The sequence below is a fragment of the Galendromus occidentalis genome, unplaced genomic scaffold (genome assembly GCF_000255335.2).
Source record: "Galendromus occidentalis unplaced genomic scaffold, Mocc_1.1 scf7180000076381, whole genome shotgun sequence".
In the NCBI taxonomy this organism is placed as follows: Eukaryota; Metazoa; Arthropoda; class Arachnida; order Mesostigmata; family Phytoseiidae; genus Galendromus; species Galendromus occidentalis.
In genome coordinates, this window is record NW_003804370.1 from 1,317,515 (window position 1) to 1,340,583 (window position 23,069).

The 23,069-nt window shown below is 50.4% G+C and overlaps 5 protein-coding genes across 5 annotated transcripts; 2 read left to right on the plus strand and 3 right to left on the minus strand.

Annotated features, from left to right (window-relative positions):
* Positions 1 to 2,184: 2,184 nt before the first annotated feature.
* On the plus strand, positions 2,185 to 3,422 carry Nmnat (nicotinamide mononucleotide adenylyltransferase). Its single transcript, XM_018641932.1, has 5 exons — positions 2,185 to 2,424; positions 2,509 to 2,619; positions 2,711 to 2,980; positions 3,107 to 3,280; positions 3,358 to 3,422. The coding sequence occupies exons 2-5, from the start codon at positions 2,599 to 2,601 to the stop codon at positions 3,406 to 3,408; spliced, it is 516 nt and encodes a 171-aa protein (XP_018497448.1). The 5' UTR covers positions 2,185 to 2,424; positions 2,509 to 2,598; the 3' UTR covers positions 3,409 to 3,422.
* A 1,152-nt stretch (positions 3,423 to 4,574) lies between these two features.
* LOC114828573 (uncharacterized) lies at positions 4,575 to 5,241 on the minus strand. The gene is made up of 2 exons (XM_029113185.1): positions 5,154 to 5,241; positions 4,575 to 4,989 (listed from the first exon to the last, which is right to left on the minus strand). Exons 1-2 carry the CDS (start codon positions 5,239 to 5,241, stop codon positions 4,628 to 4,630), a joined length of 450 nt encoding a protein of 149 aa, XP_028969018.1. The 3' UTR covers positions 4,575 to 4,627.
* A 370-nt stretch (positions 5,242 to 5,611) lies between these two features.
* Positions 5,612 to 6,534, minus strand: LOC100908820 (uncharacterized). The gene is made up of 2 exons (XM_018641933.1): positions 6,077 to 6,534; positions 5,612 to 5,918 (listed from the first exon to the last, which is right to left on the minus strand). Exons 1-2 carry the CDS (start codon positions 6,447 to 6,449, stop codon positions 5,773 to 5,775), a joined length of 519 nt encoding a protein of 172 aa, XP_018497449.1. The 5' UTR covers positions 6,450 to 6,534; the 3' UTR covers positions 5,612 to 5,772.
* Positions 6,535 to 17,698: 11,164 nt separating this feature from the next.
* On the plus strand, positions 17,699 to 20,449 carry LOC100908960 (kelch-like protein 10). The gene is made up of 8 exons (XM_003739044.1): positions 17,699 to 18,044; positions 18,182 to 18,325; positions 18,415 to 18,625; positions 18,886 to 19,463; positions 19,538 to 19,695; positions 19,781 to 19,890; positions 20,025 to 20,203; positions 20,313 to 20,449. Exons 1-8 carry the CDS (start codon positions 17,699 to 17,701, stop codon positions 20,447 to 20,449), a joined length of 1,863 nt encoding a protein of 620 aa, XP_003739092.1.
* Positions 20,450 to 20,514: 65 nt separating this feature from the next.
* On the minus strand, positions 20,515 to 21,376 carry LOC100898821 (lysozyme). The gene is made up of 4 exons (XM_003738976.2): positions 21,236 to 21,376; positions 21,049 to 21,172; positions 20,843 to 20,937; positions 20,515 to 20,757 (listed from the first exon to the last, which is right to left on the minus strand). Exons 1-4 carry the CDS (start codon positions 21,347 to 21,349, stop codon positions 20,587 to 20,589), a joined length of 504 nt encoding a protein of 167 aa, XP_003739024.1. The 5' UTR covers positions 21,350 to 21,376; the 3' UTR covers positions 20,515 to 20,586.
* Between the last annotated feature and the right edge of the window lie 1,693 nt (positions 21,377 to 23,069).

The following is a 23,069-nucleotide window of genomic DNA, read 5'->3' on the forward strand; positions in this document are numbered from 1 at the left end:
TGCCTACATTGAAAGAGCGTACCTATGAATAAATTGATGTGCAATTTCCATGTTCTGCTTTCTTTCTGATATGTCCCACGATGGCTGTTCGACCGACTCGAGATTCCCCTGGGGTCTTGTGATTGGGGAAAAAATCGTACGGATTTCGAACTTTTCCCAAAGTGTACTTCGAAAATCGTTCAACGAAGATGGTTTCCGAGAATGTCGGAGACGGCTCTGGAACTCGACGAAGATCCTCTGGAACTGTGTGTCCGGCACCCTCAGACTGCGGGGTCATGCAGGCGTACTATCTGCCCATCATTTCCATGCATGTCCAATGGTGTATATATACACATATTGATAGAAGTCCGCTCGAGTAGCACAGCGTACCGGGCGGAGCGTGAGTCACAAGTGACTTTCTTGAAATCTTCCTTCAGGATCATCATTGATCCGGATCGCTTCGCATAGGAGAGCGGCACATTTGAGAACTTCTCGAGGAATCATTCCCCGCTCTGACTTCAACTTCCTCGAGGAATCTCTAGCCAGAAGCATGCATGATTTAGATCGTGGAGGCGGCGCAGACTATCTGCTTCGATTCTATCGTTGTACAATAATGAATAATCAAATGAGTCGGACCAAAAAAAGTGCTGTCGTAGAGGTTGAACTCTACGTGTCTTCGACTTCACGGATGAATCGCAGAAATTTTTCTCTGGTCGACCAGCCCCTCGCATGGATGTTGATGCCGATGTACATGGCTTAGCTTGTACTCTCAGTTTGACGCTGAATCGGAAGGGCCCAGGTTTGGAACCAGCCCGCGCAATGGTGGTAGAATTTTCCCTTCTTCCGCTGACACTTCTGGAACTTTTCTATCGATCGATTGATCTGTCGGCTAAGTTGGGCTCTGAAGTCGTGTAAATAGTCTACCTTGTGTGATCTCTCAGCTCCGATCATGCGCAATCAATCCCTTTAGTGTTCATTTGAAAAAGCCGCGAGGCAGCCAGGGGTAGTTTAGCGCGGCACGCGGCGATTTTGAGAGCAGTCTCCCGCTTTCGCCCATCGTGCTGGATGCTGCCCGATCTCGATATGCGACCACAGATAACCTCAATCAGAGGAGCGTCTCCGATGGACGCCCCAGAGTGATGCTCTCTGATGGAACAAATATCCACGGGTACGATAATCTCAATACAGAAGCTGGGGATCACGATTCGAGCGATATCTCGCCCATTTACGGCTTTTCCGCGGTTTTCCGGAAAATAAGGCCCTTAGCGCTAAAAAGCGCAAAAATCGGTTATCACCTCTAGAGAGCTGAGGTTTTTACGAGCAATTAAAAAAAATCAGAGTGGGTACATTTGGGTACAGTGTCCAAATGCGGCTCTAAAGGTTTCGGCCATTTTTCGAAAGCCAGAGAGAAATGCATGGTTCGTATTAAGTCAAAACGCTTCCGTTCTCATGGCCCCACACGGATCCATACCCATCAAGACCTTCTCCCCACTCTTTTTGGTCACTTTTTGCCTTAAACATCGGAAATCGAAAAAATAATTTTGTCCACCTAAGATCAACTTTTGACCACTATGCGGCGATGTAAGTCAAGGGCTGAAGCCGGCCTCTATCTCATCCCCGAAGAAGTTGGACCCCGGAATCTCATAACGAGCCCCGCGAAGTTGTGGCTCCTTGTGTGGATTGCTTCTTCCGCGCCCCGCAGCCTCTCCACCCGGATTTCGATGTTTGGAGCGGAGCTGAGTGATGAGAGGCCGCCCAATGACGCTCGATTTTTCAGCAAAGATCATCAGAATTACTCCCTTTCTACGCCTTCTTGATAGACTTCGCTTTTCTCCGATTCGACTCCGCGGCCTCCTTGCACGGAGATCCCACGCAGCTGAGATCAACCAACCTGCGGTCGAGCTCACGCATGGTCGCAAAGGAAGGACGGACGCGTACGCTATGTCGGAGGGTAATAAAAATCGAATTGCCATTGCTAGATGGGCGCAGGGCTCCGTCGACATGAACTCGGCACTCCACGCGCGAGCATAATCTTGGCATCCTCCCCGGGGAGCATATGATAGCCGCCTCCTCTTGTTGGAGAACAAGAAGTCTTCTCAAGCTCCGCTCTCGAGAGAGCGATCGGAAGTCTATTGTTTACACTCGACAAATTTGAATTCCGCGCCAAGTTAACCCAGTCTCCACATGGCAGAATGCTAGTTTCCTAGCCGCGGTGGGGCCGCTGATGCGGCAGGGGGCGAATCGGCTGTCTGCCATACTGCTTCGCGATTCGCGATCGGATGTCGATGCGATATGCAATGCGTTCTGCATCGCAGATTGCGGGCGGGCTTGCGGGACGGAGAACCAAAGAGAAAGTGGTTCTCGTCGCTTGCGGCTCTTTCAATCCAATCACGAATATGCACCTGAGGATGTTCGAGACCGCGCGCGATTCCCTCAGAGACACCGGTGAATGACTCGTCCATGATTTATATTGTCGCTCACAGCAGAAATCGCCGATTGCTTCAGCGAGCATTTTCCGGAAAATTAAAGGTTTTCCATGATGTGATCCGGGGGGTTATCTCACCCACGCATGATGCCTATGGAAAGGCTGGATTGGCAGGTGCTGCGCACAGGATTGAGATGTGCCGTTTGGCCCTCCAAGTAAGTTTTTTTTTCCTCTTTTCCGAAAAGAATACATTAGAATCATGACAAGTGAGCGTCGAAGCAACTTACATGCTCTTCCATCTCGTAGAGCTCGGATTGGATCTCTGTAGACACGTGGGAAGTCTCTCAAGAAGGTTGGACTCGCACGCTCAAAGTACTCGAGCACTTCCGTGCGTTCTTCAACGATAGAGATACAGAGTCTTCGCCAGGGGAAGCGGTAAAACCGACTGAGTCAACCGGGAGAGAGGAGCAAGTTGGGGTGCGACTCCTGTGCGGAGGAGATCTCCTCGAGAGTTTCGCAAAACCTGGTCTGTGGGAGGACGAGGACATACGGAAGATCGTTGGGGATTTTGGCCTGGTCAGTAGATAGTCGACGCCCTATACTCCTCCTGGCTGTAGACCAGTTCATACATTCCTACCAATCGTGTCAGGAATGCTGCATGGGATTCAGGAGAGAATAATAAATTTCCTCCCCCTCTTATAGGTTGTTATAGGCAGGAGCTCCTCGAATCCGGAAAAATTCATCTATGATCATGACATAGTCTACGAGAACAGGCGGAACATCCATATAGCTACGGAGTGGTTCAGCAACGACGTCTCCAGCACCAAAGTTAGGAATGCTGTACGTCGTGGTGAGAGCATAAAATACGTCGTTCAGGTGGGTGAATTCGGGAATTGACGAGAATCGAATCTCACCGTTAGAGGCACGGACTCAAAATCGGCTCATGTTTCCAGGACTCTGTGATCGATTACATAGCCCAGAAGAGACTTTATCGGGAGAAATAAATATCAAGACGACATTCTGAAGCTTTTCTTGCGAAACATCTCCACCCATTTTTCCTCATCCGGGTCCATGACCCCTACCCCGAGTGAGCGAACGAGAGTCGGACCATGCGAGCGGCAATGGACTCATCCTCCGATTCTGAAGGACTTTGGTCATTCAGCGTATTTCCAAGAATATCCTCTGCGTGATGGATATAGACTTGATATAGACATGTGCTCAACGGTCGTAACAAGCTTCCGGGCTGAGCCGAGGCCTACGGTGCGGCCCCGACGTTGTGAACATCCGCAGACTTCGCTCGGGAGACTCCCGCATACCACCGAATGTGGGATGGGAAGAAACTTCTCTTGGGCGCACTGTTGCTCGATCCAGTCCAGAAAACGATGGCTCCAAGATTCCGGAGAAGCTCTACCTGACTGTTATGAACAAATTGAAGAGAATCTGAGAATCCACAACCAGAGAATTCTATGGGGGCTGAAAATGGTTCTGCATGTAGCAAAACAACGAGGAATGAGACTCACAAGGGGAGAGAGGTACAGAAACCAGAATATGCAGGAACGTTCGAATACACGGCGGATGAAGGCGCAGAAAGGTATCTGAGGTGATACATGAATCGCAAGAGTGGGAATAGTACTTCCTCCTGTAGAGGGGACATAGGCCGAGCGAGACGCGGAGCAATCAAACTGCAAACTGGCACAATCGTTGAGACTGAATGGGCTTCGCGAAAGCTGAAGGAACGAGAGATTTCGGCCCAAGACTCGGAGGGAATACTGCTCGAATAAAGTGCTCTGAACTCCGGAGCAATATTCCAGGCTACGGGGCGAAGGCAAATAGAGTACACAGCTCCGTGAAATTTCAAGTGAAATCCCAAATGAAAATCCTTATCCAAAAACTGCTCCAACCGGAGAGCTTTGGGACTGGAGATGAGAGGCAACCCGTAATAGCGCATCGCTCTGCTTGTTCCGTACACTAATCGAAAGTAGCTCAATCGGGATTCTCTCAGCTCTCTTGATAATCGAAATCACGGAGCACAGGGGTACTGTACACGTCTTCTCCTCCATCTCGCTCGCTTGACGTCAGTTCGTCACAGGGAGAGTGTCCGGTGCGGCGAGGATTGGGCCTCCAGCGACCGAATCACGCCCGGTCTAGTCCGAGGAACGCTCATTTGGGAAGAGGACATTTATTCGAGGGAATATGGCCATGTTGGCTGGCATCTATGAGCTCTTATATGAACACCTTATCACTGACGTCATTGGATTTCTGCTGAGCTATGCGTTCGTCATAATTGAAGATGTGCCTGAACTTCGATCTGGGATCACATGGATCCGTTACACCAGGCCCTTGTTTGCCGAGATGCAGAGGTTCTAAATAGTAAGGGTAGGGTGCTTTGGTTGTCCTTCCGAAAGCGTTGTCGAAGAAGGCGAGTTTACCATCGCTGGTGTGGTGAGTGCTGTAAATGTCTCCGTTGAAACAAATGCAGAGATACGATCCGTTGGCTTGCTTAGCGCAGAGGGTTCTCTGAACGCCACGACAGGCGCGATCGCAATTGAACTCCTCCATCACGTCACATTTCGTCTTTGGTGAATCTTCCGAGAAAAGAAGGCTGAGAATACTGGGGAAACCGAGAATCAATTCTCGAGGGAGCGTGGGACTCTTTCATTTCTAGAAATCTCGGTAATAATCGAATAACAAGAGTTCGAGTTGCTCCGATATGGGAACTGTGAATTATTAGATTTTCTCGGTTGCTCACCTACAGGCCGCGTCGTGACTTCGTCTCCGAAAGCTAAGGATGCTCCAATGAAAACCGAGAGGACAAGGGAATGCTTCACAAACTGCATGATTCCAGAATGATTCCCGTGATTGATAGCCTTGCCTCAAAAGTTCACTGCACTGGCGGCCACTCCGAGCGGGTTCTTCTCCACTGACGGCAGGAAGATGATGATCAACTGTCCGGATCGCTCGGTCGTCGGTGGCAAGTGATTCGGAGGAAACGACCAATCTGCGCTTAGTAGAGGATCTTGAATCTCCACCAGAGAATGACCTCAGCCGGGCCGCTGCGACAGGGGAGGGACATTCCTTTCCCAAGGCTCTCGATCACTACGTTTTTCCATTCCGCATTCTCAGACACGAGTCGCCGTTCCTCCGTTCTAATCGGCAAAGGATAGACCTCGACGTATTGCTGCATCACAAGACTTCTGGATCTCGTACATTTTCCAGCTTCACATGATTTATTCAGAACGGACTAGGACAGCGCTGCTGAAAATTCTCTTTAGGTACATATATTACAAAGGAGCATTGCGGTACAGACTCGGGTTCTCCCAGCAGGCGGGAAAGTCGATTCACGCAGGAGTTCTCGGATGGATCTCTCCCTAGACGGCGACGTTCGGAATGTAGATCGAGACTGAGCAGAGGCAGGTGAAGGCTACACCGAATTGGGGCCGGCAGGTGAAGGAGTGAATTTTCCGCTCTTCGCACTCCCTGTAGCAACGTTCGCTCTGTTCAACTTTGCATTCAGCTGTGGAATCGAGAAAACAATTCAAAATGAAAGAAATATATTCGGCTCCTCTGAACTCGTCGAGAGGTCTCGATTGTCTAGACAGACTTCAAAGTACCAGGGATGACCTTGGAATTTTGAGTTTTCCAAGAAGAAACTTGTGCACAGCGCGAACTTACGCAGATTTTTCCAGCTCTGAGTTGGAACGGTGCCCTGTTGATAGTGGATCACTGGCGTCGTCATATGCGGTCCGTACACTCCTGTGTTGCGACCGTACTGAACGATCTGACCGTTGGGGAATCTCACAATCTGGCCCTGCTCATGACCACCCTGGTTGGTGTAAGGATCCCATTGTCGCGTCGGGAGATGAGTCGGGTAGCTCCTGTTCCGAGTGGAGAAGCCGCGGTTCCAAGCTTTGGTTGAGTACTCCCAAGGTCTCGTTTCCCAGGGACGGGTTGGCCTTTTAGTAGTAGTGTTCTCGGGGTAGGTCACCGGGTAACTCGATCCAGCAATCAAGCCGAGCGACGCAAAGAAGAAAACGGCGGAAATCATCGTCTACTTAGCAGTCGAAGATTTCGCTGTGCGAGTTCCGATGGTTTTGGATGTTACCAGGGCTTAGAGAGGAAGAGTAGAGTAGTGTCCGAGCAGCTTGGTGCAGCACATAAATACCCTCGTGCCGGCGATGGGGTCTCTCCAGTGAGCTGACATTGAAAACATGCTGATCTACCCGATTAGAAAAGAGAAAGAAGGAGAATTGAACACATCTATTAAGAGCCATTATGCCCACAACGTACTCGACACGTCAATCCGCTCGTGACGTAATTGTCCAGCGCGAGCATGGGCAAGAGACATGCACCGACAGCGCGTAACCCGCAAACACTCAGACCTCCGTCGAGTGATTCTTCTTCCACGAAGAATTCCGACACCGGTGAGGACATCGTGTCGTTCGAACTCGCCTCGATCGAAACCTTGAGATCATTCGGTACCCTCGGGCTACCGTCCACACGCGAACGGTGATAGCCGTTCGAGCTGACAAGCTCGCATTCCTCGATCGGAATTCCTTATACCTTCGGTGACCTTCAGGATTGTTCCTCGTGAATTCCGATGCTGGATCTCTGACAATCATTGCGCTTCTAGCGACTCGACCTCTCGGCTTCCCTTCGGTGTCGAAGATGGTGAGTTTCATTGCGGCCGCTCTTTGTCGGGTTTCTTCCCGAGGATTTTATGCAACGTATCGTCGGTATGACCTTACGTCTAGACTTCAAGACGTAACCCGTTTCGCCCAAAAAGCTCAGATCCGTACTCTCTCATTGTCAGACTCGTTGACGTATGAGACCGTTGCCCTCTGGTGGTTTCGGATGCGATTCATTGGATCGGATGGCTGTCAAACGACGCAAAACCAGCAATGCTCAGCGTTTCAAGGCTCATGTCGCTCTGCGACGACACCGATCGACTAGATTCATGTGGGTTCTCGAAGTTTCCCTAGTCTCTGGTGGTTTCCTTCGACCATCGGAGGTACTCCGGGGGATGATGCTCAGTGTTTCATTTAATTGTTCCAGATCACCCGACGCTCAGAGATAAATGCTCCGCTCCGCGGCTCCCGTCAACAAGTTCATCAATACTATCAATAGGTGGCTAGATTAAAACTCCGAGGACTAACATAGCAGAGAGATATCGTCGAGAGTGGATGTGTCCTTGCAGCACCTTAATATTGCTCTTCCCAATTTTTGGGAGCGTTTGTGTTGAAAAGTAGGAATCAAAGAGGACACGAGGTGTAGCGCACTAGGCCTGAAAGCTGGAAGAGGAGATGATTCTCTTTTATTTCAACGATAGAATAACGGTAACGAATACATGGCGGCGCTCGCGCAGACGGCGTAGTGGCGCTACTGCTCACACCGATGCCGCGTATCTTTCAACACTCCCCCTTGCACAGCATCTGCTGGGCGCGCTCTCACTGGAGCCCTAACTTCCGTCTGCAGTGGTTGAATTTTTCGTGACTCACAGACTCTTCGTAAAGATGTCGGCGGTCATCTCATTCGTCGAGATGTAAACGATGCTTACAGATCCATCCGTTACCATGTGTCCATGTCGCGAATGAAATTGTGTCTCATATCTATATGCTTCGTTTTCGCGTGGTAGACGTTGTTATCGCTGAGGAGAATGGCGCCCTTGTTGTCGCATCGAAGGGTCATTGGACGCGGAATTTTTACCGTAGGGATCTCACCGAAGTTCTGACGCCATTTGATTTCTTGGCATGCTGCCGAACACGCCATGTATTCGGCTTCGCTAGTTGAAAGTGCAACTGTAGGTTGCTTCTTGCTCATCTATCTATCTATCTATCTATCTATCTATCTATCTATCTATCTATCTATCTATCTATCTATCTATCTATCTATCTATCTATCTATCTATCTATCTATCTATCTATCTATCTATCTATCTATCTATCTATCTATCTATCTATCTATCTATCTATCATATCTATATATCGCCAGTGATACGATCATATCGTCTTTACGCCAGAGATTTTCCCACTCCGAAACCGATACGATCAGACTTTGCAACGCTTCGGTCCCGGAATCGGGCTGGTGGCTTCAAACAATGCCCAGCATGAACATCGGCACCCTCCTGGAAGATAGGGATTTCATACTCGCAGCGAAACTCCGATTGGGTTTGCCCCTGATGGAAGAAGTGACTTGCGCCTGCGGGAACGTAGCGGACCGCTACGGACTCCACCGCTTGAGTTGTGTGTCCCTTGCATCCGGGAGAACTGTCTCGGCACGCTGCAATCAACGATCTGGTAGCAAGAGCTTTAAGGCAGTCCGGAACAACAAGCACGAAAGAGCCCAGAAACCTATCAACAAACGACATGTTGAGACCCGACGGCATTTCACATGAACCATGGTCTCGAGGCCAACAACTCATCTGGGATGTGACAATCAGAGATTCGTTTGCACCGAGTAATAGACAGATAGCCAGATCAGCGCGGGCGGTGGCGGCCAAAGCCGAACAAGAGAAAAGGACCAAGTATCGGGAATTCCTCGAAACTTACACTTTCGTCCCTTTTGTCATTGAATCCACCGGCGTGTGGGGCTCGGACGCTCTGAAGTTGACAAAAGAAATCGGACGCCGTATAGTGGCCCGCGGTGGCGATCGCCGAGCTGCGATGTACATAAGACAGCGCGTCGCTGTAGAAGTACAGAGGGGGAACGCTAGGCTCGTTTCGGGCATAGAATACTGCCCTAGAACGTTAGGAGAGCTCGATCTTCTGTGCGGATGATAGATCATATCTACCATCTGTCGAATGCCAAGTTTCGGATAAATAAACGATTTATCTATCTATCTATCTATCTATCTATCTATCTATCTATCTATCTATCTATCTATCTATCTATCTATCTATCTATCTATCTATCTATCTATCTATCTATCTATCTATCTATCTATCTATCTATATATATAAAAACGTATGTCTGTTTGTCTGTTTGTTTGTCTGGTGTCACCTATAGACTCGAAAACGGCTGAACCGATCGTCGTGAAAATTTAGGAGCGTGTTCTGGGCGATCCAGCGGTGGTTATAGGGGGGTCAGTTCTCCGATGCGATGATCCGATGTCCGAGGTGACGTTTCCGTCATACTTGAGCTGCTGATCTACGGAGCCTCTCAAGTATCTGAGGATCCTTTTCACCGCCGACCAATGCAGGGGCGTACGCAGAGGGGGGCTAAGGGGGCTATAGCCCCCTCCCAGATGGTTTCTTCGAAATGCTGTAGTATAGGACAGAATCGCCATATTGGATTTCAGCCCCATGCGGAGACCCGATCTAGCCCCCCCCCCCCAACGAAAAATCCTGCGTACGCCACTGGACCAATGCGCTTGTGTTGGGTCCGAACAGGATTGACTCACTACTCCAACTGCATGCGAGATATCCGGTCTAGTCGTCTGGGAGAGGTGTAGCAAGCAACCGACTGCTTCGCGAAAGCGGGCCTCAGTGGCTTCGTCACTTTCCGTTCGCTTCCTGAGCGTCGAACCTGCCTCCAACGGCGTCGCGGTCGGCTTGGAGTCGATCATTCCGAACCTTTCCAGGATTCTCATGATGCTTTCCTTCTGATCAAGGAGAATCACCTTTTCGTTCGGTCTTTGCGTTATCTTGACTCCCAGACAATAATTCGCTGGGCCTAGATATTTGATGGGGAACAAGCGCTCCCGGTCGCCGCTTCGCGGCGACTCGGTATCGCTAGACTCAGTACACATGCGCTAGCTCCGAGTGCGCTGGCTCCGAGTGCGCTGGCTCCGAGTGCGCTGGCTCCGGGTGCGCTTGCTTCGGTCGCGCGTGCTCTTGGTGAGCGTCCCGTTTCCCCGCTTTCCCGTTTCCCCGCTTTCCCGTTTCCCCGCTCTCCCGTTTCCCCGCTTTCCCGTTTCCCCGCTTTCCCGTTTCCCCGCTTTCCCGTTTCCCCGCCATATGTACTCCGGAAAATCTATACCCTTCAAGGCTACAGCAATTTTCAGCGAGATTCATTAGTAGAGAGACAGAGGCCAATGATGACGGCAACCCCCGATAGCCTCCTTAGTTAGGAGCTCCCGAGAATCCACCTTCTCATGGCGATCGGTCCAGCCGATAAGAAATCCTGGGAACTCCCGTCTTTCCCTTGATGAAATCGTTGATACTCGGTGGGAGGACCACTCGAATAAATTTCTTGTGGTGGGAGGACCCATCACATGGGAACGACGACACTCATATGACCTTCCTGGAGCTCCCGAGAACCCATCCCTGAATTGTGCAGCGATCGGTTCAGGCGTTTGTGAATTTTGCGAATTTCGGATTTTTAAATTTTTTTCCGAGTTTTCGTATTTTCGTGGGTGGGGCACTCAAATAATTTTTTTAAGGTAGAAGGACTCATCGCATCGGAGAACTGACCCCCCCTATAACCACCGCTGGATCGCCCAGAACACGCTCCTAAATTTTCACGACGATCGGTTCAGCCGTTTTCGAGTCTATAGGTGACACCAGACAAACAAACAGACAAACAGACATACGTTTTTATATATATAGATAGATAGATATCGAGAGTGTAGACTTCTCGATAAGTCTCAAGATGCTCACTGCTCTGGCTTTCGTACCAGTGGCGCAGGTACGTACCAAAGAAAGAACGGTCCTGGCAACCGTTCTTTCTTTGGTTTGTGTAGGACGGCGTTCTTCTTGTGGATGAATGTTGTATAGATGAGGAGCAGACTTCTTCAACGGATGGTCTTCCGGAATCATTTCGAATAACTCTTCCAGGATTTCCCAACAGTCTTGGTCAAAGTTTTCGTTCTCCGAAAGACCTTTGCAGTCTGTCTCGTCGAGAATTTCTGTATCAACTTTCCTCAGTTGATTACGAGTTCCGGAGAGTTTTATGTACATTGCGGTTGCTTTGTACGTGTCCAGATCTTTGCTTTCTTGTACATTCTTGATCATAAACATACAGTGATTGCGGAGAGCATTTTGCAAGCTCTTTTGCTTGCTGCTTTGAGCTCTGGTAGTCATCGTTCCGATTTCTGAGGGAATCGTTGTTTACTGTCGACTGCGCCAGTACTGTGGTATGGTAATGATTAATGATACTTCTTTATTTAGATGTCACGACTTATATACTGAGGCTGCTGCCGCTGCTACTCTCACTACTAGTATTATTGCATCTTGATCGCATCGGAGTTCTTTGTAGGGAATCTAAATCATTTGGAGGTTCTCCTTGTCTACTTTGAGAAAACTTGGGTTGGAGTACGCAATTTTGGCAAATTGAGAGATCCGTTGTTCGATTTATCACTGTGGAATTGTTACGAGGGCGTTTTGTAAGATACGCCCCTGACCAACAACGCAGTTGAGGGCTGGCATCGCGGGTTCGCTTCATTCATTCAGCAAAACCATCCGTCGATCTGGAAACTTATTGATGCACTTCGAAAAAGTAATGCAGTTTCTCTGTATAATTACGAGCAAGCTATATCCGGTGTGCCTGGGAAGAAGAAAAGACTGACGTATCGAGAGCATCGAGAGAGGGTGAAAACGGAACTTCAACACTTACGAGGCCCTCGATTATCTCAGAGGTATCGCGGGAAATATATTCTTCTGATCAGACTTTTGGCAACCTTAGAGAATGAAATCTCTGGAATAAACGGGGTTTCAATCTTCCGATGCTCTGCAGGCTCGTTTCTGCTCCTAAAATGTTCAGAGGCGATCCACAACATTCAGAGTAGAGATATATGAGATCCAAAGAATGTTGAGCGGAAATGGTCACTGCTCATCAGAGTTACGTCAAATGTCCGAATGATGGTGACTCCGGTCAAACTCTGCGATTGCGTTGCGAGCCCATATGGTATCTTTACTTCCGAGGGCTCTCAATTCAATTACGATAGGGGTTTTCCACGCGAGTGCGAGTGGTCATAGGCGCGAGTAGTCACAGGCGCGAGGAGTCACAGGCGCGAGGAGTCATCGGCGCGAGTAGTGATATGCGCGAGTAGTCATGAGCGCAAGTGTTATAGGCGCGAGTAGTCATATGCGCGAGTAGTCATGAGCGCAAGCAGTCATGAGCGCGAGTAGTCATCGGCGCAAGTAGTCATCGGCGCAAGTAGTCATCGGCGCAAGTAGTCATATGCGCGAGTGTCATGAGCGCAAGTAGTCATAGGCGCGAGTACGTAGTTATAGGCGCATTTAGCACGAGCGCAAATAGTGATAAGCGCTTTTTGATAAGAGCGCAAATGGACTTTGGGCGCGAGTAGACCAGACCCCGTTGAATTATCGGACCTGTATCGGTCCGTCGCAGGATTTCTGGATTTCCCTCACCATGATGCAATGAGCTGCGGTCACAACGGTCGGTAGACTGATCAGTGTCCCTCCGCAGGCATGAGTATAATTCGTCGTCCAAGACTTCGTCTGAAGGGAGAAGAGCTCGACATGATTGGTAATGAGATTAGAAAACTCAAATCGAGACGAGATTCCTCGACTAGCAACGCTCGCTCCCTCAATAGAACCGATCGCTGTTGAGGTTATAACGGATCCAATAGTCTGTGTGCTGTTTGGTATACTCGATATCGTTGACTTAGAACAGAACAGTTGAGCGACGGAGATCCCTCTCGTGGGGATCTCTGAACGGGGCTGGGAATCCGTAGATGAGGGGCGAATACCATACGTACAATTTTAACCTGAAGACTTATTTGCCACGGATTCGCGGCTGGCAGCGCAGTTCGACCGTTGATGATGTACGGGTCTGCCCCGCGAGGAGCGCTAAGACGGGAATCCGCGAGGTAGGCAATCGCTTGGAGAGAGAGCAAGAGATCAGGAAAAAACTCATCACCCCTCGACCGGAAAAGACCCTTCGAAGGAATTTTACCGAGCGTCATGAGCCACGAAGCACACATCTTGGAGCATCGAGAAGCGCACTCGCTGCCCGATCTAACTGCTCTTCTATATATGCATGAATACTGCAGCGGCGCATTAGGCTTTGTCGATTTGAGCGTTCCCGAGAAGGCAGCGAATGAAACACAGAATCGGTGATATGAAATTCTACCAAGTCCAGGCGTTCGGGGAAATCATTCTCTGTGAATGGTAGAGTTCTCTAGAACAGATTACGAGTTATCTGGGAAATTCTGTGGAATTCACCGGAAACTCCTCCAGACGATGATGGCCCCGGGTCACCGCTTATGCGCTTTCAAGTTCGGGAAGAATAGAGCATCGGTTCTGGGCTTTCGGTGGAGATGTTGAGAAAACCACCCGGAAACCACGATTCGAGTGGGAAAGCGAAGGGAGCTTAGCGGAGGCTGCTGGGAGATCAAGAGATGCGCCGTGCAACGACTTCATTTGATGGGAACGACTCCTCAACAGACTCGAAATCATTTCCCCGTCATGGAAAAATGGAGCGCCAGAAGGATGGAAACACCGGCGGAAATTCATATATTGGCTCATGATGCATGAATACCTTGATATTTGGTGTATCGGAATGGAAATAAGTGATTTAACGTCATTTCCCGAATTTGAAGGTATATAATGGGGCTGGGTGCAAGATTTGTGAACGTCAGGGGATGCGGGGGAACTCGAGACATAACTTAGACCCCACAGCAACCCTGCAGTCTCTTACGCACGTACCCCTTTAGCGGAGAGTATCGAAAAAGTGGCCTATCTCAACGAGAAATAAATGAAGACGGTATTTATTCGACCTGGATGATTGTTCTATCACCTGCATGACTTAGTTCGGTAAACACACCGGATAGAACTTCTTTGAGGAAAAAATAAAGCTTCCTTCGGGGAGAAATCGGCGCTTCTGTGAATCGGACGATAGTTCCCCTACGAGTGGTCCTAGAGAAAATTTCAATGGGCGAAAAGATGCGGGAGTGAAAGAGCTTTCCAACGATGTCAAGCAATCCATAATCAGTTCAGCCGCAATCGCCGATTTTGAGGGAAAGTTTCAATCCTCGGGGTCACCGGGGTCAAACCCAGACCCGGTGATAATCTCAAAAGTTGCCTTTCAGGCCCAATAACCCACCATGAAAATTTCAGCGAAATCGGTCCAGCCGTTCAGGAGTTATGATTTTCCGTGGTTTCCGACCACTGTGGCGTCGTCTCGTGGCGAACGCCTTGCTCCTTGAGAAAACTCAAGACTCGGTGGTTCACGTACTCGGACCCATTATCGGTTCTGAGAGTCTTTACTCGTAACCCGGTCTGTCTTTCCGCGCATCGAAAGAATTCTACGAGCTTTTCGAAAGTCTCCGTCTTAGATTTCATAAAATATACCGCGGTCATTCGTGTGAAATCATCGACAAAAGTGATGAAATATCTATGACCCCCGATACTTTGAGCACTCATGGGTCCACAGACATCGCTGTGAAGTAACTCCAACTTCGCGGCGCTCGCCGATCGTGACGTTGGAAATTTCCCCCGCTGTTGTTTCCCCTCAGCGCAAGCGCCGCTGACAGATCTGCGCTCCGGGATTCTCATGTTCACACCTGCCACCATGCCCTTTGACAACTTTCCCATGCCTTCCGCACTTAGGTGACCCAGTCTCTTATGCCAGAGCTCGAAATCCACTCGAACCGAGACCTTCCGGGCCAAGTGAGCCCCCGGTGTCTCGAAAACCAGAGCCGAGTCCTTCCGAGTATGTTCGTCCCCCGGTCGCTCTTCAGCCGCACCAAGTGCTGAATCGTCCCGGGCTGCTTGAGCCCCCGACTTTTCATCTACCACCGAACGTTTCTGCTCGCAATTCACCCCCGGTCGCTCTACGACCGCCGAACCGCCGTCCCGTGCTGACTTAGCCGCCGGTCCCTCCCCGACACCCGAGCGTTTCTGGACTGAATTAGTCCCCGGTCGCTCGTGAACCTCTGAAGCTGCGAGCGCATTGGTGAAACACTCTTCGAGACGATACAATCCGCTGCCTGAACAAACTGCAACAGCACACAGCTCATTATACTCGTTCTCCACCTCGCACCTCCGCCCGAATTCAACTTTGAAGCCTTTCCTTGTCAGCTGCTGCACCGATATGAGACTGACCGTGAGCTTTGGCACGAATAGTACGTCTTGCAGCCTCAAGGTTCGCGAAGTTCCGTTCACCGAGCAAGTAATATTTACTTCTCCGGAACCTTCCGACCTCAGAATCTCGTTGTTCGCAGTGGCGACCGGTCGATTTCTTCCATTCCTGGTCAATGACACGAAGGAGGCTCTCCGACCTGTCATATGACGAGCTGCCCCGGAGTCAATGAACCACTCTCCATTTCGTTGGGAACATACCAGCACGCGTTCTAGCTACTTCTCGTTTCCCCGCGTTTCCACCTCTGTTGCGAGTTTTCCATGTTCCCCCCCCCCGCTGTTCCCCCGTATCGCGTTCTCCCGACAGAACCTTCTGATGTGTCCCGGTTTTCCGCATCTGTAACAGTTGCCTTGGAACACTCTTCTTTCAGAGAGACCCCAAGTTCCCGGTGCCCCTCCACGGCGGTAAGCTCCGCTCACGGGAGATGATGGTGCGCTCCCACGGGGAACGTTCCTATCATTCGTCCCGATGCCAGCCAACGCTGTCTCCTTTTGCTGGGATGCCTGTCGAGCTGCTTCACTCAGCAGCCTCTCTTTTACGAATTCTGTAGTGACGTTCTCTGCCTTCGAAATGATCTGTATCAGAGGCGCGAATTTTTCGGGGAGCTTGATTAGTATCAGCCCAGTCAGGAGTTCATCGTCGAGTTTGCTGTGAATCGCGCGGAGACTTTGCGCCGCTTTGACCTTCCTGTTCATGTACGTCTTCATGTCGGGGCAATCCGCGTAACGAATCGCCGTGAGTTCTTCGAGTAGCGCGACCTGACGATACAGGCTCCTCGGCTGATACATCGGTCCCACATCGCTTTACCTGACGTGAAATCGCAAATATCCGAAAACAATTCTGAGCTTATCCCAGAAACGATAGCTCTGCGCGCCCTTTTCCCCTGACGTTCGTCTTCCTCCGAGCCTTCCACGTAGTCCCAGAGGTCGCAATTGAAAAGATGGGCTTCCATAGCAAACCGCCAGTCCATATAATTCGATGCCCCTTGAAGCTTCTCGAAGCTTGATGGAACGTTGACATTGATCGTTGGAGCAGGCTGGCTGGAGGCTTGCACAAGCCTTTCTGGAGCACTGGTGTCAATTGTTGGAGCAAACGAGTTGAAGACAGTTGCTTGCCCGTTTCCTCCCGTGACCTCTGACGAATCGGGAATCGCTCGTTTGGCTGGCGTTGGCCCCGTTCGAGAGTCCGACGATTCTCCTGAGCGCTCCTCGCGCCTCCTCCTCGAAGCAGTACTACTAGCGGGGGGTTCGGACAACTCGTTGTTCCCCGTCGATCTTGTTCGGACCGGCATCGTGATTCGTGATCTTCTCAATCGCCTTGTTGACTTCAATTTTCAATCGAAATTCGTCTTACAAGTTCGAACCGATGTTCACACGACCTCTTCGGGTAACTCTCACAGTTTCACACAAGTTCACCGGCTCACCAACATAGACCTAGGCCCATAACCTGTTGAAAAGTAGGAATCAAAGAGGACACGAGGTGTAGCGCACTAGGCCTGAAAGCTGGAAGAGGGGACAATTCTCTTTTATTTCAACGATAGAATAACGGTAACGAATACATGGCGGCGCTCGCGCAGACGGCGTAGTGGCGCTACTGCTCACACCGATGCTGCGTATCTTTCAACAGTTTGGCTCAAGATTTCCCTTCCGATGTGAGGTAAGTCATCCTAGGGTGCTCTTACAATTAGTCCACGGACGACTCACGTCTCAAACAGAAACCAATTTGTTCACTGTTTGCTCCGTCTCGGGGGCCAGGCTCGGAGCATGATGTCGCGGTGATGTGCGCCGTGTCAGCTATCAGGGACCCCGAGTTGTCTCCGTGAAATACCCTTTTCCTCTGCGGATGAAAATCACCGGCTCGATGGTCGAGTCGAGGGAAGCCGACAAGGGATCCCGTTGGGAAATCCGGTGGAACCCACCAAAGAAAGAACATTCCCATCCGTGCGGCGATGACGATTGACGAGAGTACGCGACGAGGCTATCGAATGTGCAGCAAGCGGGTGACAGTCCAAGTCAAACGCGGGACAGGTCACCCACATAGAGCTCCGACGAGTCCGCCAGAGTCACCCTTCCAGTATACGGAATCTCGACAGATTCATCGTGGGAACGTATGAGACGGAAGTTGGAAGGGTGATCGAAATCCTCTCCGTCCGTCTCAGGATGAAGCCGCCCTGTCTGGACTGGAAACTTCGAAACGCCGTTTCGTCTCGATAAATGCGGGGAGACACATGCGATGGGAGCGAAAGTCAGCAAGATGTCGGACAACGACGAGGCGCAAAATTTTATCCCAAGCCCAAAGAGATATCGGATGAGTTCGACCCCTGAAGAAGCATCACGGCTCCATCACGATCTTGAAGATGTCCTCTTGTACACATCGAAACTAATAATCAAGGATCGGACAACTGGAGACGAAGAAGTCCTTGATGTTTACGATGGCGCCCTGAGAGCGTTCACCGGAGCTGATGCACATCTCGAAGTTTCCCGCAAAGACGATGGGCGAGGCGAAAAATTCGTGATCAAGCCTCCCCCGGAATTGACCAAAAGAGCGCTCAAAACACTAATCAGCTACATCCATCAGGGTCTTTCCAAGGGGAACCCTCGTGAGTACATTGCCGATGCGGGAATTATTCCGCGCTCAGGGGGGGGGGGTCACTGTCTGTCACCTTATCTCATGTCGATGACATCCGTGAATCAGATTCTTCATACGAGGATGATCGACTTTCGATTTAATTCGCAGTGTTCACAATCGACGAATTGAACGTGGAAGATCTCTTCGATGCTTCTGCCTATCTTGAATGCCGTCAAGCGACCGAGGCCTGTGTCGAGTTCTGGCTCAAGCGAGTCACACCGTATACGTGTGTAGACTTACTGCTCGACATCGGTAAGCGATACACCCGAGCCCGGAAGTACGGAACCTTCTCAACGTCGGTGTCGTGTCATCCTGACCGAAGCATTCTTTCCTCCCCAAAGGTCTCCGCAAGAACGTGGAAGTCGTGCGAGACAAAAGTTTCGAGATACTACGGAGATTCTTCTCCTCGGTCATACCCGAGAACAAGAGATATCTGGATCTCCCCCCCGATATTCTAAATCAGACCATCCTGGCAGACGATCTGGACGCACCGGACGAGAGGCTCGTGTTCGAAACCCTGGTCGAGTGGGTGAACCACGACCGAAATAAAAGGTAGGTGGAATCTAACAACCTTGCGGGATCCGCCACGTCGCCCCGGTGATCTCATACCTCATTATTGGGGCCGAGGTTTCGCGCGAGAAGCCGTGAGTTCTCACAGCGTTTTCAGGTGATAGTCCGCAGAGGGTCTGTCTTGGCCGAGAAACGTCGAGCATCTTTCGGAAAATGCCGCGCCAGATTCCTAGCTTCACCTACTATGTATACCCGCGGTAGTCTCGGAAGTTCCAATATCCGACGGCATTAATTGTCTGCAGGCTGGCTCACGCAAAGAACCTGCTGGGGGGCGTTCGCTTCATGTTCTGCGGAGAAACATATCTACGAGAGACCGTTCTGCCTCATCCTTTGCTCTCGGAAGCCGGATGTCAGGTCATCGCGGAGGAAATCTCTCTACATATGACCCGCTTGGAGCGTCAACCGACCTCTTTCATGGACCCGAAAGAATACATGCTCAGACCTCGAGTAAGCCGCGCCACGGTGTTCGCCATTGGGGGATGGAGTAATGGCCAAGCGTCGGCTCTCGTTGAAGCTTACGACAACCGCGCGAAACGATGGTTCCCCATTTCCCACGATAATGACGTCCAGCCACGAGCCTACCATGGACTCGTCCCCATCGGTAGCCGAATCTTCATGATAGGCGGTTTCGATGGAACGAATTGCTTCAACGACGTTCGCTGCTACGACAGCGCTGCCCACGAATGGATTGAGAAAGCCCCGATGCACAGGGAGAGATGCTACGTGAGCACGGCGGCTCTCGACGACAAGTTTATCTACGCTCTGGGTGGCTACGACGGCACTTCGAGGACTAACACAGCAGAGAGATATGACGTCGAACGTGAGTAGGCTCTGTTGAATTAGATAGAAGAACCTTAAATAACATTTGCAATAACTGCCGTTCCCAATGGCTAGAAAATACTTGGACCATGATACCGCCAATGAATGCGGTGAGAAGCGACGCGTGTGCGTCCGCTCTGAACGGCAAGATCTTTATCGTCGGAGGATTCACCGGTGACGGGGTTCTCCCCTCGGTGGAGTTCTTCGATCCCCAGACCAATGTGTGGACAGCGGTGAGTAATAGAGCGAGCGTCTGGCGGGGTGGCATCGGTGTCATCTCGAATTTGAATCGCTTTTCTGTTTTTCGCTGGGGACCAGGTTAGGAGCATGATGTCACCCCGGAGCGGGGTCCGGTGCGTCGCCCATCAGGGACGATTGATCGTTCTGGGCGGATACAATGGACGCGAGCGTCTAAACTCCGTAGAAAGGTGATTACGATAGTCGCTTCTTCTGTCGCAATGATGGTCACTTTCTCAATCTTGGACGGGAGAGGCCATCAAATTCCGTGAATAGCCGCAAGGAAATTGGAAGAATCAGCACGATAATATTTTCGATCGTGCAGATATGACGATCGACGCGATCGCTGGGAAAGGCTCCCGGATATGCCTACGGTGAGGAGTAATTTCGGGATCGTATCCTTCGAGGGTAGAGTTTACGCGATCGGTGGTTTCAACGGCCAGACCACAGTGGCGCAGGTGGATGCTCTGGATCCGGAGCAAAGTCAATGGATGACAATTCAAGGTAATTTGAGGGCGGTCTCTCAGCGCCGTCAAGTCGATTATCCTCCCATGATAGATAACGCTGACGCTGAAAGAACTTCGGATAGTTCCTCGCGAGTTTATTCCCTCAGGAATGACGATAAACCGCTCTGCGTTGGGCGCGTGCGTTTGTGAAACAGCCGATCCGAAATACTTCTCGATGCTTTCGAAAGACTCGGCCTCGCCGTCTGGATTGATTGCTCCAAAGACTTTGGGAAGAACGCACTGAAGCAGGCCAAAATCCTTGGCATTGAATCTCGGAGAATAAGTGGAGAAGAATGAATGGATCGAAGGCTTCCTCAGGACATTTATTCGTCCGGAGGCTCATGGAGTCCTCGAATCCGAAAAATTCAATGAGTTGTCGCATCAATTTCCACGAAGCAGCGCCCGAGTCTCGGCGAAGTCCTGCGGGGGTTCTGTTCCTGCTTCGGTGTTGCAATCCTCGAATATCTCCCAGAAGAGATGTAGTGTTACCCAGGGTTCGTGACAGCCTTTAGCTCCAGCCATGTGGATCCGCGCTATGTCCGAGCAAGTGACCTAGAAGGGAGCACCCGGATGATGGTCTTTTGCTTCGAAAAACTTGACCACGGAATTCAGTTTGCTTCCTCTAGACTTTCCTCACCTTGTCATCGCCGTCGCAGTCTCTGGCGGATACCGCCATGTTTGTAGTCATGGCAGTTTTCGAACAATTCATCGAGGTAACGCACGAGATGAAGTCTGAAATGATCGTTGATGACGTAGGACGTCTCGGTCCAGAGAGGATATCGAGATGATATCGACCCCCTCAACATGAAACCCCTCTAAGAGATTCGGAAATTTCGACATTACCGCCCCCCGGTTTCCCAGCCTCTTCCCAATACGGTTCGGTTATCTGGAAAGGTCCACAGGCTGGTTTCGAGCCCTCATCGCCATACGACGTGCATTTGAAGGTCGTATTGCAGAAAGAAGTTCCCTGGAATTAGCACGTGACGGAATTCTGCTCGGATCTGATTGAAGAGCCTTATTCTAAACTCACCATACAAATGCATCGGAGACACTCGTCATTAAGGATCTCAGAAATATTCTCGGCTGCGCTCGAGAAACAGATGAAACAGATAATCAGTAAGACTTTCAAGAATGAGTTCTCCATTTTCGATCGCAGCGCGAACTTCAAGGGTAATCTGTTTTGCAGACCGCTTCGAGACAGATGTCTTCGCTGACACGTGACTCACAACATCACAAATCGCTTCTGGTTTTGCATTGCGATGGAGCTGCGCTGGGAGTAGGGAAAGACTCGTGAATTTGACCATCGGAAGGCTTTCATTATTGTATGAGGAGATTTTTCCGCAAGGGCGAGATTGAAATTCGGTTTGTGGTCCAGACAAGCGAGATCGACGGCTTCGCTCTAGAGGGAAGTAGGAAAAAAGACGTTCATAAGTACAACAATACAGAGCTAGAGGAGAAGTGTTTCTCCAATCGAGGAAAACCGAGAACGTATTTCGGCGATTTGCGCGACGCTTCCGAGAGTGAGGCATGCGGTGCCTGATTTCTGTTCCCTGAGAACTGACTCGTAAGAACGTGGGAATAAATCTCGCAGAGCCGCGGGAGGAAAAGCTCTCTGGATGATTTTCTCCTCGTTCCATCTGACGTCGCGTATGACAGATGGGGGAATTGTGATCTATCGCCGATCCACGTCCAAGACTTCTGTGAGAAATATTTTCCTCAGATCGAACCTGGGGAGCCACCTTGTTTCGAGCGCGCGGTCACTCGGAGCCATCATCGTCTGTTGGATTTTCCGGTGAATTCCGCAGAATTTCCCAGATAACTCGTAATCTGTTCGAGAGAAGTCTACCATTCACAGAGAATGATTTCCCCGAACGCCTGGACTTAGTAGAATTTCATATCACCGATTCTGTGTTTCATTCGCTGCCTTCTCGGGAACGCTCGAATCGACAAAGCCTAATGCGCCGCTGCAGTATGCAAGCATATATAGAACAGCAGTTAGATCGGGCAGCGAGTGCGCTCCTCGATGCTCCATGATGTGTGCTTCGTGGCTCATGACGCTCGGTAAAATGTCTTCGAAGGGTATGGCAGTGTTTTCCGGTCGAGGGGTGATGAGTTTTTTCCTGATCTCTTGCTCTCTCCCCAAGCGATTGCCTACCTCGCGGATTCCCGTCTTAGCGCTCTCCGCGGGGCAGACCCGTACATCATCAACGGTCGAACTGCGCTGCCAGCCGCGAATCCGTGGCAAATAAGTCTTCAGGTTAAAATTGTACGTATGGTATTCGCCCCTCATCTACGGATTCCCAGCCCCGTTCAGAGATCCCCACGAGAGGGATCTCCGTCGCTCAACTGTTCTGTTCTAAGTCAACGATATCGAGTCGGTACATGACAATTCATCGCCGACCAACTCATCGCCGACATCTCAACGCCGACTTCTCAACGCCGGATAGCTCAACGCCGAGACAACTCAACGCCGAGACAACTCATCGCCGGACGAGCTAACGCCGGGACAACCATGCGCCGGACAATTGATCGCCGGTCAACTCAACGCCGAGACTTAGCCTGCTCCGGATGTTCTTGCGCGAATATGATGCGTTCAGTTCAAATCAGATAATGCGTTCCTGCTTCGTCATATTTATGTCACTTTATTCTCACATAACCCTATGGCAAGTCTTAAGCGTAGAATCTGATAGGACGGCCAGAACCTCGGCAGTGTTCATCGACCACGTCCACTTGGGTACTTTTTATCGAGCTTTTTCCGATATGCACGCAATCATTCAAGGTTTCATAAGGAAAGTCTTTGCGCACCCGCGCAAGTATTCGACTACCGTAAACGTGTGAAAGTCGTTGACTCGTTTCAACAACTT

Excerpts from the sequence above, each read along its gene's own strand:
- LOC114828573 (XM_029113185.1), bottom strand. The coding sequence starts at position 5,241 with ATGCAGTTTGTGAAGCATTCCCTTGTCCTCTCGGTTTTCATTGGAGCA. Across the intron at positions 4,990-5,153 it reads AGTCACGACGCGGCCTGTAG|ATTCACCAAAGACGAAATGT; the intron begins GTGAGCAACCGA and ends TTTTCTCGGAAG.
- LOC100908960 (XM_003739044.1), top strand. The coding sequence starts at position 17,699 with ATGTCGGACAACGACGAGGCGCAAAATTTTATCCCAAGCCCAAAGAGA. Across the intron at positions 19,464-19,537 it reads AGAGAGATATGACGTCGAAC|AAAATACTTGGACCATGATA; the intron begins GTGAGTAGGCTC and ends CCCAATGGCTAG. Across the intron at positions 19,891-20,024 it reads CGTCTAAACTCCGTAGAAAG|ATATGACGATCGACGCGATC; the intron begins GTGATTACGATA and ends TCGATCGTGCAG.
- Nmnat (XM_018641932.1), top strand. The coding sequence starts at position 2,599 with ATGTGCCGTTTGGCCCTCCAA. Across the intron at positions 2,620-2,710 it reads TGTGCCGTTTGGCCCTCCAA|AGCTCGGATTGGATCTCTGT; the intron begins GTAAGTTTTTTT and ends TCCATCTCGTAG. Across the intron at positions 2,981-3,106 it reads TCGTTGGGGATTTTGGCCTG|GTTGTTATAGGCAGGAGCTC; the intron begins GTCAGTAGATAG and ends CCCCTCTTATAG.
- LOC100908820 (XM_018641933.1), bottom strand. The coding sequence starts at position 6,449 with ATGATTTCCGCCGTTTTCTTCTTTGCGTCGCTCGGCTTGATTGCTGGA. Across the intron at positions 5,919-6,076 it reads TCAGAGCTGGAAAAATCTGC|CTGAATGCAAAGTTGAACAG; the intron begins GTAAGTTCGCGC and ends TCGATTCCACAG.
- LOC100898821 (XM_003738976.2), bottom strand. The coding sequence starts at position 21,349 with ATGGAGAACTCATTCTTGAAAGTCTTACTGATTATCTGTTTCATCTGT. Across the intron at positions 21,173-21,235 it reads GTCTCCGATGCATTTGTATG|GGAACTTCTTTCTGCAATAC; the intron begins GTGAGTTTAGAA and ends TGCTAATTCCAG. Across the intron at positions 20,938-21,048 it reads GGCTGGGAAACCGGGGGGCG|ACTTCATCTCGTGCGTTACC; the intron begins GTAATGTCGAAA and ends CGATCATTTCAG.